The 12,119-nt window shown below is 36.1% G+C and overlaps 1 protein-coding gene across 3 annotated transcripts in view; it reads right to left on the bottom strand.

Moving 5' to 3' along the window:
• tanc2b (tetratricopeptide repeat, ankyrin repeat and coiled-coil containing 2b) overlaps positions 1-12,119 on the bottom strand; it is a 136,681-nt gene that overhangs the window by 14,537 nt on the left and 110,025 nt on the right. For all 3 annotated transcript variants that reach the window (XM_059530393.1, XM_059530394.1, XM_059530395.1), the window contains 8 exons: positions 10,847-11,128; positions 9,970-10,094; positions 6,891-7,122; positions 5,849-6,018; positions 4,431-5,038; positions 3,235-3,343; positions 2,997-3,119; positions 2,677-2,913 (listed from right to left, as the gene is read on the bottom strand). In XM_059530393.1, coding sequence (XP_059386376.1) covers positions 2,677-2,913; positions 2,997-3,119; positions 3,235-3,343; positions 4,431-5,038; positions 5,849-6,018; positions 6,891-7,122; positions 9,970-10,094; positions 10,847-11,128 — 1,886 coding nt within the window. The remainder of the gene's footprint in view (positions 1-2,676; positions 2,914-2,996; positions 3,120-3,234; positions 3,344-4,430; positions 5,039-5,848; positions 6,019-6,890; positions 7,123-9,969; positions 10,095-10,846; positions 11,129-12,119) is intronic.

Raw genomic sequence — 12,119 nt, forward strand, 5'->3', positions numbered from 1 at the left:
AACCAGAATTTAGTTTTAAAATATCTGAGTATCTGATTTAAAATCTACCTTCTCCTCAAAGTCACTTTTCAAAAATGGTTTGATTCTTGATCAGAATAAGCTACAAAGTTGATCAGACATTACACCAAGATCTAGTAGCTGAATACAAGTAGCAATGGTATTTTGTATTTTGATTGTTTTTGTAGTGAAATGCATTTTTTAAGATTTCTTAATTTATTTACATGTACAGTACCATTTAAAGTTTGAGATAGCAAGATTTATTATTATTATTATTATTTTTTAAATGGATGCTTTAAATTGATAAAAAGTAACAGTAAAGGCAGTTCTCTTGTTGCAAAAGCTACCGATTTCAAATTAATGCTGTTCTTTCAAACGTTTTATAAAAAATATAAGATTTATAAGATTTTTAAAAAATAAAAACGTGTTACGGTTTTCACAAGAATATGAAGCAGCACAACTGATTTCAACACTGAAAATAATCAGAAATGTTTCTTGAGCAGCAAATCAGCATATTAGAATAATTTCTGACGGATCATATGTTAACGTAGCTATAGTTTCATTAAGTTACAGGTTTTTCAACACTGAGTGCTCGATCACAGAAACCTGACAACATTAATTGTTCATATATACAAGTATATAGAGAGAAAGACAGTATATCCCTTTCGAAAAAGTAGTATACCTCAAGTTTATTTTACTAAGTATACTTAAGTAAATTTCAAGTATATTTTTAAGTATACTTTCCCCTGGTTTCACAGACAGGGCTTAAGACTAGTCCTAGACTAAAATGTAAGTCTGAGCTGTTTCCACTGAAATAAACTTGCACTGACTGATCTTAAAAATATATCAGTGCCTTTTTAGTTTTAAGATGCACATCGGTAATGTTTTTTTCCAAGCATGTTTATAAAAATTGCTTAAATGTCCTAATCAAGCGTGCCGCACAAGCCCTGAAAAGTGAAGCCAAAACGTCTCGATCGCCCCCTGGTGAGTGGTCCTAGTATAGGTCATAAACCCCGCCTCCCCATGTTATTCAATGGGACGCGAGACCAACTAAACAATTAAATTACCCTTCAAATATCTTTTTTCCGAAGCTGTTTTTTGTCATTTACTGTAGTTTGTATCACGCTAATGTAAATTCAAGTGTTCGTTTTTAAAATAAGTTGTTTTTTAGATAGTTATTTAATGCTCTAAAAACGGTGGTGTGACGTCGTGATTGACAGCTGTGATTGACAGCTCTCTGAGCCGGAGGAGGCACTGAAGCGTCAACAGGCTTTTTTCATGATCTTCGGAGGACTGAGGAGATTGTATTTACCTTATTTTAATGAGATTGGAGTGGAACGGAGCAGACAGAGTTCACAGGAGCAGGACTCCACTTCCAAAACAGTGCAGATTACGGTATGTGCATTCTGCGAGGGAGAGTGAGGGCGGGGCACAGGGGCCGTTGATTTCGCGGCTTTACTTCCTGCTTGCTACTGCGCATAGCTACTGCGCAGAACTGGTCCCTAGATCGCTATCTGCGCAGGCGCAAGTCCAAGATGTCAGCGCCATATCGGGACACTGGCGGCTTCAGTTTTGACCAATGGAAGAGAGCGAAGGCGAGTCGTCCATCTTTTTTTACAGTCTATGGTCCTAATTGATCTATGGTCTAATCCTGGCTTAGTCTAAGCCCTGTCTGTGAAACCGGGCCATTATGTAGCAAGTATACAAATATCACTGTTCTAGTAGTATACTTGTAAGTGTACTGTTTCACTCCTTGGGACTAAATTGGCCCACTTTCTACTATATAAAAGTATACTTTAAGTATAACAGTAGTTTACTAGTTTACCTCTATGTTTGTAGTTTTTACTGCAATTATACTAAAAGTGAACTTATAGGTACACTGATAATACTAATTAAATACTTTGTACACTGAAGTATATTCTCAGTAAACTACTAGTTTTGTAGTTTTATACTGCAAGTATACTCTTGAGTTTTCTTTAAGTGAACTTTGCATCATACTTTAAGTATACTACTCAGCCCTGTATATATTTTGTTGTATGAATATCTGAACTTACAAAACATTAAAAGAAAGAACAGGGTATCTATTTGTAAACAAAAACATTTTATTCTAGCTTCATGCATTCTTTTTTAAACACTTTAATGTGGGGAAGTTTCATAAAAAATAAAGAAATAACATTTTGAACAAAAAGCTGAAAAGACTATGAATTGGATTCAGAATGATAATCAAAACGTAGATGGAGATGATCAAAACCCCAAAGCCTGACTGTAATTATAACCTCTTCATTGATTAACATTTTATTCCATAACTTTACAGATTTGATGATCGTGTTACATGGTTTAGAATCTGGTGTTTCTTTTTTCTTCTTCACTTGTGTTTATTTTTTTGGAAATTCTGTGCAGAAGATGTGTACTAGCGCCCTCTACTGTATAATAATGAAAACACAGATTCTAAGAGTATGCTTAACATATATTTAGAATTTTTGTAAGTATACTTAAATGTCATTTTAAGTATAATTATGAGGAGTACATGAAGCCCATTTCTGAGAAGTACATAAAACCCCTAAACTAAAAGCATACATTCCTATTTTTAGTTTAAAAGAAGTATACTAATAGCACACTTGAATAAACTTCTTTTTCGTAAGGGATATGGTGATTTATGAGTGTCAGACTCTCTTGTACCTGTGCTTTCCTCTTGCAGAGGGCAGTAACTATGCCCAGGTGTCCAGCGGCAGCGGCGTAGCTCAGAGGAGTGAGGCCGCTCTCAGATGTTGAATCTACATTGGCACCGCATTCGAGCAGCAGGTTCACCATGTCCATGTAGCCCAGGTGAGCATGCACACACAGCACCGGAGCATTGTTCAACACCTCTGTACGGTAGTTCACATTAGCACCACCCAATATCAGCAGCCGGGATACCTACAGAAAAAGAAAGCAGAAAAATAAATCCAAAATCCTGTGGAGCTAGAATCCAACGTAAGATCTGTAAATTTGTGTAGTACCTTTATGTTAGGTGTATAAAGGTTTCTGAGCGATGACAGAGCTGCTGATAAACTCTCTGTACTGTATGACACCCACAGCCCTTGCAAGATGGATGAAGAAACTCCAACCTTCTTACTCAGGCCCTACAGTATGATGAGAAAATCAGACGAAAAGCCTTAAAGCATGAAAGCTTTAGCTGTAAAATACAGGCATTATGGTGATCTGTTAAGTTAACACATACTTGCATGACACTCTTACCTTGAATATGTGTGCTTTTAGTATATGGTGACCCAACTCAATTGTCTGCTGTCTATTTAGTTTGTTTTCTTGTCTGGAGAACCAGAAAGCCAGAAGCGTGTGGCCATTCCTTTAAAAAAAACATGTAAGAAATGTAAAGTACTTCACAGTGAAACTGCACCTGTCACAAATCCCCGAAAATCTAATTTGCTTCCCATATTTCTTCAACACTTTAATCTAAAAATTCAGTTTGATGGAAATTTCAATTCTTAAATTTCAAGTCTTAAATATCTTAAATGATATAACATTTAGGATGTTGGTTCTTTAATGAACTGTATTTGTTCCTCTGTTGTAAGTCACTTTGAATAAATGCATAAATGCAAATCTTTAAAAATTCGTAATTATTATTTGAAGAGGGCTTAAATTTGGGAAGGGAAAAACAGGAATTGTGATCCGTTTTAATGCAATTATAAAATGTCAAAAGGTGATGATGGGCTTCACCGTCACAGGAAAGAGAGACCAAAACATTATTAAACACATTGATCACTTTTTGAGTTTTTTAGTAATATTGACATACTATTATAATTAAAAATAAAATTTCTCTATGGATTGTAGTACTTCAACTAAACTAAACAAAAATGTTGCCTACTAGGTCAAATAAAATGCATATTTTATTTCAATTAATGAAAATGTTTCTTTTAAGGCTTTATTTTTAGTTAACAATAATAACTCTGACTTTGATTCAATATATAGATTTTACGTGTGTTTGCACAATATATTTTTTTTGCCTTCCTTTAGACAAATTATTATTGAATTAGCAAAATCCAATATTGATTGACCTCTAATTTGTATGTTTTTACATATTAAGTGCATAAAGCAGTTTTTATACATACATCATACATATTAATGAAAACATGTCTTGAGTATTTTGAAATTGCATTCCTGTTTTACAGCTAAATATATGTCTATTTAATTAAAAATGTATTTTTAGATTGTGTGGGTTTGTTCCTTATGGACAGATGGTATTCATTATACTTGTACAGATCTCTACAAACTCCTTCCTTGACCAAGCTGCTCTTAGGATGGTTTGGTTCATATATGTGGCCAAAACCATTTTAAAACCCAGCAGAACACAAGAAAACCATCTGTTTTAAACTTTCTTTATGAGCAGAAGAGTTTGACAAAGCTATTTGGTATTCCAGTGCATTTAGTCAGACCTGAGATCGCAGAGGAACTTGGTCTTCTCTCCCTCTTCTCTCCATATCAGCCACTCTCTGAAGGAAGGGTGCACAAACATGCGCGTCCCATCCCGTCTCTTCACCAGGAACACAGACAGGTTCTCCATCCTCTGCTGGAAGTCATCCCATTCCAGCATGCCCTTGACCGAGCCGCTGTTGATGGCCTGGTAGATCTGCTCATCGGTGAGCGGGTGCAGGGAGGCCAGGGCCACGTTGAGCATCGGCAGAGCCCTTTCGAAGGACGACTGCGTCGGGAAGCGCATGTTACACTGCAGAAGGTAAACTTCAGCTAGACTGACCGGGACCACCTTGTAGTTAGTGCTCTTGAGCACCAGGTAGCCACGTTCGATCAGGTCAAAGGTGAGCTTCAGGTAGAGTAAAGAGCCCTGGCTGAGGGCCTTGAGGTGGGAACTGAGCTTGCCGAAGCTGGTGTTGTCCATCTTTCCGTTGAGGGAGATGTTGTTCTGGATCTCTGCGCTGCTGTGGATGCGGTGCAGGATGTAGCCCTGGAGGTCGTGGTCGATGGCGTCGTTTTCCTCCAGGCCGTCCAGAGAGATTTGGTGGAACGGCAGAGGTTTGGTGATTTCCTGGAAGAAAGCGTAAGATCAGTAACTTCGAGCTTATGTTATTTTGTAGCTGTTTTTTGATGTGAGGCGAAATGCACCATAAAATAGTGTTTTGGTATTTATATAAGTAATTATTTTGACTAAGCATCTTAATATTTCAACCTTGTTAGTTTTTTTGTATTAAATACTCAAAATTGATCGATTTTTGTAATAAGTGCATTGATAGGTACAAAAAAAAAAATTAGATCTTTATAAAAGCCTTAGAAGTTCACATGCAATCAATAATCTAGCAATGCGAGAAAACCATATGAATAATGTACAATTTCAAAATTTTTCAATTTTCAAAGTTTTTCCACTGATTTTTAACTCAGAAAAAATTCATGTCATCATACCAAAGTGAGAAATGAACAGGGGTTTCATGTCACAGAAACAGACCAAAATATCCATGAAATTCAAAAAGTGGAGGCAAATAAACAAAAAACTAAAAAAACAAAAACAAAATAAACATCTGAGCATATTTTCATGATTTCTGAAGATCATGTGACACTGAAGACTGGAGGAATGATGCTGTAAATACAGCTTTGATCACAGGAATAAGTTAAGATTGTAACAATATTTTCAAACAGATATTAAAATATATTAAATATAAGTATATTAAAACATTTTACTGACCACAAACCTTTGACTGGTACTGTATTTTTTAGAAAATATTTCAAATATTGGAAATATGCAATGATTCAGTTGTTATAATATATTTCTATGGTACGAGTCCGAGCTGTCGTTGTGTGAGAATGAGACATATGAACAGTCACAGTGTGTTTGTGTGTTCACCTGCAGGGAGGTTCTGACAGTCACCACCAGTTTGAGCCAGACTGGGAACTTGTTCATGCTCTTACAGAGGAAAGACACAATCGTGTCCCCGTAGTCTGGTTTGTGGAACTCAGCCTCATTCAGACCATCGATGAGGATGATGAGGTCTTCATCTGGAGTGATCTTCCTCTCTGAGGAAAAACAGCAACATGCAAACATTTACACATGCGGGAAATCTTCTGAATTACATTTCTGCCTCTATTGTACATTAAAGGAATAGTTTAACCAAAATCATTATTTTATTTAAATTATTATTTACATTTTTTGCCGAAAATGTACCCACCCTTTCTTCATTTAGAGAAATGTAGCATTGTATCACTTGCTCACCAATGGATGCTCTGCAGTGAATGGGTGCCGTCAGAATGAGAGTCCAAACAGCTGATAAAAACACCACAGTAATCCACAAGTAATCCACACCACTCCAGTCCATCAGTTAAAGTCTTGTGAAGCCAAAAGCTGTGTGTTTGTAAGAAACAAATCCATCATTAACATGTTTTAATCTTCTGGCCAAAATAGGAGTCCATAAAAATCCATAAAAGTCCTCTCACATCCAAATTCCCATGTATATTTGTTTAGAGCTGTTTTGGCTTGTAAACAGTGCTTGATTTGTGCAGATTTCTCTCCTGATTCGGATGAGATGACTTTTTCACTGAAGAAAGCAGTATTATGGATAGAGGACTAGCAACTGTTTAAAAAAATGAATTTGTTTCTTACAAACATGCAGCCTTTGGTTGAGTTTTTTGGTGATTATTGTGTTGTTTATATCAGCTGTTTGGACTCTCATTCTGACGGCACCCATTCACTGTTCTGAGCATGCGATGGAAAGCAACATTTCTCCAACTATGTTGCGATGTTGACACAAACTACATCTTGGATGACCTGCTAAGGGTAACAAAATGTTCAATAGTTTTTGTTTTTGGATGAACTATTCCTTTAAAGATTGAAACACAAACTCTTGATTAATCCACTCATGTGTGTGTTTATGGCTGGTGATGTCCCATGCCTTTATAAAGTGCATCCAGTGGTTCGAGCACGCCTCGTCTGAAGGCAGTGGGTGGATCTTGGACGCAGGATCGCAGACTGAGCATGCCCTGTATGTGCGGCTCTTTCAGCAGCAGCTCTCTGTACGCGGCGAGCTGTGGCGAGCGACACAGCAGTGCTGCTACGTTGTGCACAAACTCAGGAACCAGGCAGGTGTAGGCGTTATCTGCCTGACAGTAGTGATACGCCACGACCTGCAGGGGGCGGCAAAGAGAAGCACAGGTGAGAGAGACACCAGACAGCAGGTTTTGTGCTGATCTATCACCAGTTTACTGTAATACATAAAAAATATTAATAAATGTAATATTGATTATGATGTGGAACAACAGTCTCCAGATTAAGAGCAGAAAGACAATATGCTGTGGCTGTAGTAGAAACCACAAATTTTCTAATAAACACAAATATAATAAATGCATATATAATTGCATATCCTAATATAAACATACCTTAAATATTATAATATAGAGTTGTTTAAACAATTATATTAAACTATGCTATTTTAAGAAAACATTTTCTGTAAGCCTTTCTGCATGCCAATCATTTTGCAGATTTAGGATTGCTGACATCTGGTTGGCTGGTGAGTACGGGAGGGCGGGGCTTTAGAAAGAGGGCGTGTCACTGAAGTTAGAAAAATGGTGGAAAGCTGACATCTGCAGTTTTAAGCATTGTTGGGTTGTATTATGATTCTAGCACATACTTATTGCACCTGAAATTGGAAGCGTCAGTAGAAAATAAGGTACAAATCAGGACTGCATTGTATTTTCACTGAGAGTACAGATAAAGTGTTCAATGGAAATCAGCACAATGTAGTGACACCTTCCCAGCTCCGACTTCACCTTCATCTGTCCTGATGTTCATTATTCAACACTTCTGAAATAAGCGTGAAGCAGAGCGAGCAGGAGGCCCAGAGCTGCTGGTGATTCAGCACAACTTACAGAGAGAGAGGCAGATAATTACTGTAATGTGCTCCAGTCAGACTGGAAGCTCAAGAGCTTCATGCTTATTGCATTTTACTAAAAATATTCGGTTGAGTTTGGTGAACTTTGACGTGCATAAAAGATCTAAACGTCACATACTGATGACCTCTTGGCTAAACCCACTTTCAAAACTGCATGGTTTGCAATGCAGCAAAAGAGGAGTATATTACACATTTTAATGTATTGTATTATTTAGGGTAAGGGTTATTTGGGATTTAATAATTATTCAAAACAGAATCTATCTATAGTCTGATGTTTAGTTCATATTTAGATTTTATATATTTAGTTATAATGTATACACTTTTTATATTGTACATTTTAACATTTAAATATAATAATACATATATTCACATTGCAAACAGCGATGTTAAGTTGTAATAATAATTCACTACAACATTATTGATTTTACAGTATTTTCGGTCAAAGAAATGCAGCCTTGGTGAAATATTTTAAAAACATTTAAATATTTTACAGCCTACATGATCATGTTATAAGCAAATACAAACTTTAATGTAATTAAACAAAAATAAAAACTAATTTTCACTCATACTCTTTCATAGGCAAACATAAGAGTGTCGTTGCTCCTGTTCAATGCACAGCCCTCTGTAACCACACCATTCAGAGAATTCACAACAACGGTTGGCTAAAACAGAACCCACATGTGTTTACCTACTATGGTGTAAATGAATGTGTCTCACTCATGTTCAAATGCAGCAGTTACTGCATCTCTGCATGACAATTCAGTTTGACATGGATTATAGTGGACTCCAGAGAAAGGATTTCAAAAAGCAAGAACAACAAACACCAGCAACAAACTCAGTTAATGAGGTGTGATGGTTTAACGAGGAAAGCTCCGGTCAGACAGGTCCAATGGTGCACAGGCCTACACAAATCACAGCGCAGGTGGAGGAGATGATGGAGAAATCAGAGATCAGATGCGGAGAGGATCAACTATATTAGAATACTAATTCACTCATACAAATGTTTTAAAAGGGACTTAAAGCATCAAGAGGGGTAGAAAGAGAGAGTTGATTATTAATGCACTGACTTAACTAGATCTAATAGCATGGCAAAGAAATTGCTTTCTGCCTGAATAAATATTTTATGAGGTGCACTGGCAAACTTACTTCTCTTTTTTAAACATATCTGCATAATGCAATAGCTGAGAGCGGGACATCAGGCCCGCACAGGTTAAGAAAGCCTTTTGTGTGTGAGATGAAGCTATTCTACCAGTCAATGGGATCTATTGTGAGAAGATTGATGTGGGAAACCATCTGTGTGTGTGTGTGCGTGTGTGTGTGTGTTAAGATTTGGCTTGATACCAAATTTTCAGCTTCAGTGAGAAACCAGCTTTTGAAGAAGGTAGGTAGGTTGTTGAATCTGCATAATAGATTTACATATCATGTAACACAAAGATACTAATCCAGTAATTGAAATACGATTTCTGTCACATACATTTAGATAAGAGCCTTTTTAAAATCTAATAGGGTCACCAAATGATCATTTCAACAAATAATTTAATAGTGTATACAAATTAAGAATATATAATCATCACATATGTTTCAACATATAAATATTCTTCAAATATTCCAGAACATAAACATTTGAGCTTATCCGAATTAGTTATTTTCAAATGTTTTGTTTAAAATTGAATTGTTCTAGCTTCAGTCCCTCAAGCTCAGTATCTGCACCGTATGGAAGCTTTTTTCCATTATGGGATAATAAATATTATCACAATTCAGGCCTTTTTTAATTCTGATTCTGAGAAAAATAGGTATAGCATATAGCATTTAAGTATAGCCAGAATTCTGAAAAAAAAAAATCAGAATTTTGAGGTTATATCTTGCAATTTAGACTGAAAAATGTCTCAATTACCTATTTTCTTTTAATTATTATTAATTATCCCATGGCAGAATCAAGCTTCCATAGAGTGTGCATGTAATCTGAGAAAACTCTGAAACACACGGTGCATTATAATGTAATTATAAATTAGATTTAAATTCCTTAAATCAATACATTGATGCATTATTACTTCCCTGTGTGTGTGTGTGTGTGTGTGTGTACCTGTGATGCAAGCCTCCTCATGGCCTCCTCCTGTCTCCTCCTCATTTCTGGAGTTCCAGGGCAACTTCCTCCTCCCAGTGTACCATGGGAAGGCTGTGGCTGCGTGAGAGGGATGCCATCTCCATCTGACCACACATGAAAACAATGAATTTGTTTAAACCCAAGCTCAAAGGAAAAAAATGTCTATCCTGACATTTCTGTAAATTACATAACGTCGCAGTGAAATGGCCAGCGAGTGGAGCTAAAAGAGAGTTCAGTTTTATCCGAAACAGATAAATATGAATCCATCAATGTTTTATTACGCTGACTGTTGTACGTTTTCCAGCAGTTTCAAAATGAAACGTCCAGTGAGCAGCACTAAATGTTTAATACTCTATCCCTTTTGATAATAACATAACCATCTATACTAAACTCTACTCTGAGCCTAAGTGAAAGTGATGATAAAAGCAAACGCATTTGCTGAGGCTGGGTTTTGTACTCGAGTTATTTAATCACAATTGCAATGCTGTACCGGGTGCGCTACTGAGCAAGTTTACTCCAGCAGAAAAGCCAAATATCCGGAGCTGCTTATGAGATACAAACATCGAAATATTTGTTAATAAACCAGGCACTACGGTAAAAGTGTGTTAAGGCCATGACAAAAATAAGGAGTTTTCTAGAAATATAGATAGGAATATCTTTAATGAGCCCATGTTGATTATATTATATTCATTATACATTTGGTGCTGACAGAGAAAGTGGCGCAGAAGTCACACACTTCAGCTTTTGCCTAAATGAGCTTTCACTGCGGCACAGAATCATCATTGACTGACAGATAACATTTGGAGTTTGGTCAGTACACTCTGCAAAAGTCACATATAGTAGTAATAAACCGTACGTTTTGGCGACGCCTGTGGGCTGTCGGAGGCGATCTGTCGCATGCGGTTCCCGTGACAGCTGAGAGCCACGAGGCGTGAGATGATGGCCGTTTTGCCGTAGCCGATGTTGCCCACCAGAACCACGCCACGATTAGCGGCAGAGTGGGCAGTGCGTAGGTAAGCGTCAATCTCCTGGAAGAGCCAATCACGGCCAGTAAACACAGAGTCCATGGTGATGCTGGGCACCTCGAAAAGCAGCGGCTTAAGTGCGATGTCCTGCAGTCTGTACGGAACGAATCGCACTGGGGAAGGACAAAAAGTATAAAAAAAAAATTATGTGCATGAAAAATATTCAGATGCACGCTCTCAAACATTACAAACACACAGAAATAACCTTAAATGCAAACAAAACCAGTCAACAGACACATACGCTCACAAAAACACACATATCTAGGGCCCTGTGATTTAAGACAGAAATAAAGAATCAATTAAAATGTAATAAAAATAAGGCAGAGTTATGTTGTTGTATTAATATGAACATCTTTTTTGACTAAATACTAACTAAAAGTTTATTATTACAAATAATACTAAATTAAAATAATAATTATATATATATATATATTAATTTATATTATGTACATTTTATTAAATTATTAACTATACTTATGCATATAAGATAGTACTGTAATTATTTAATATAATTTATTATATTATGTGTATTTTTTATATATGTAAATTTAAAAATAATTCATATCGTATCGTATCATATCATATCATATCATATATCATATCATATCATATCATATCATATCATATCATATCATATCATATCATATCATATCATATCATATCATTTGTGACCCTGGAGCACAAAAGCAGTCTGAAGTCTCTGGGGTGTATTTGTAGCAATAGCCAAAAAAACATTGTATGGGTCAAAATTATCCATTTTTCTTTTATGCCAAAAATCATTAGGATATTAAGTAAAGATCATGTTCCATGAAGATATTTTGTAAATTTCCTACTGTTAATATATAAAAACGTAATTTTTGATTAGAAATATGCATTAACTACTTCATTTGGACAACTTTAAAGGAGATTTTCTCAGTATTTAGATTTTTTTTTTTTGCATCCTCAGATTCCAGATTTTCAAATAGTTGTATCTCGACCAAATATTGTCTGATCATAACAAACCTTACACCAATGGAAAGATGATTTATTCAGCTTTCAGATGGTGTATAAATCTCAATTTTGATGAATTGACACTTAAGATTGTTTAAAAAGTACATATATATA

Source organism: Carassius carassius, chromosome 39 (assembly GCF_963082965.1).
Source record: "Carassius carassius chromosome 39, fCarCar2.1, whole genome shotgun sequence".
Classification (NCBI taxonomy): Eukaryota; Metazoa; Chordata; class Actinopteri; order Cypriniformes; family Cyprinidae; genus Carassius; species Carassius carassius.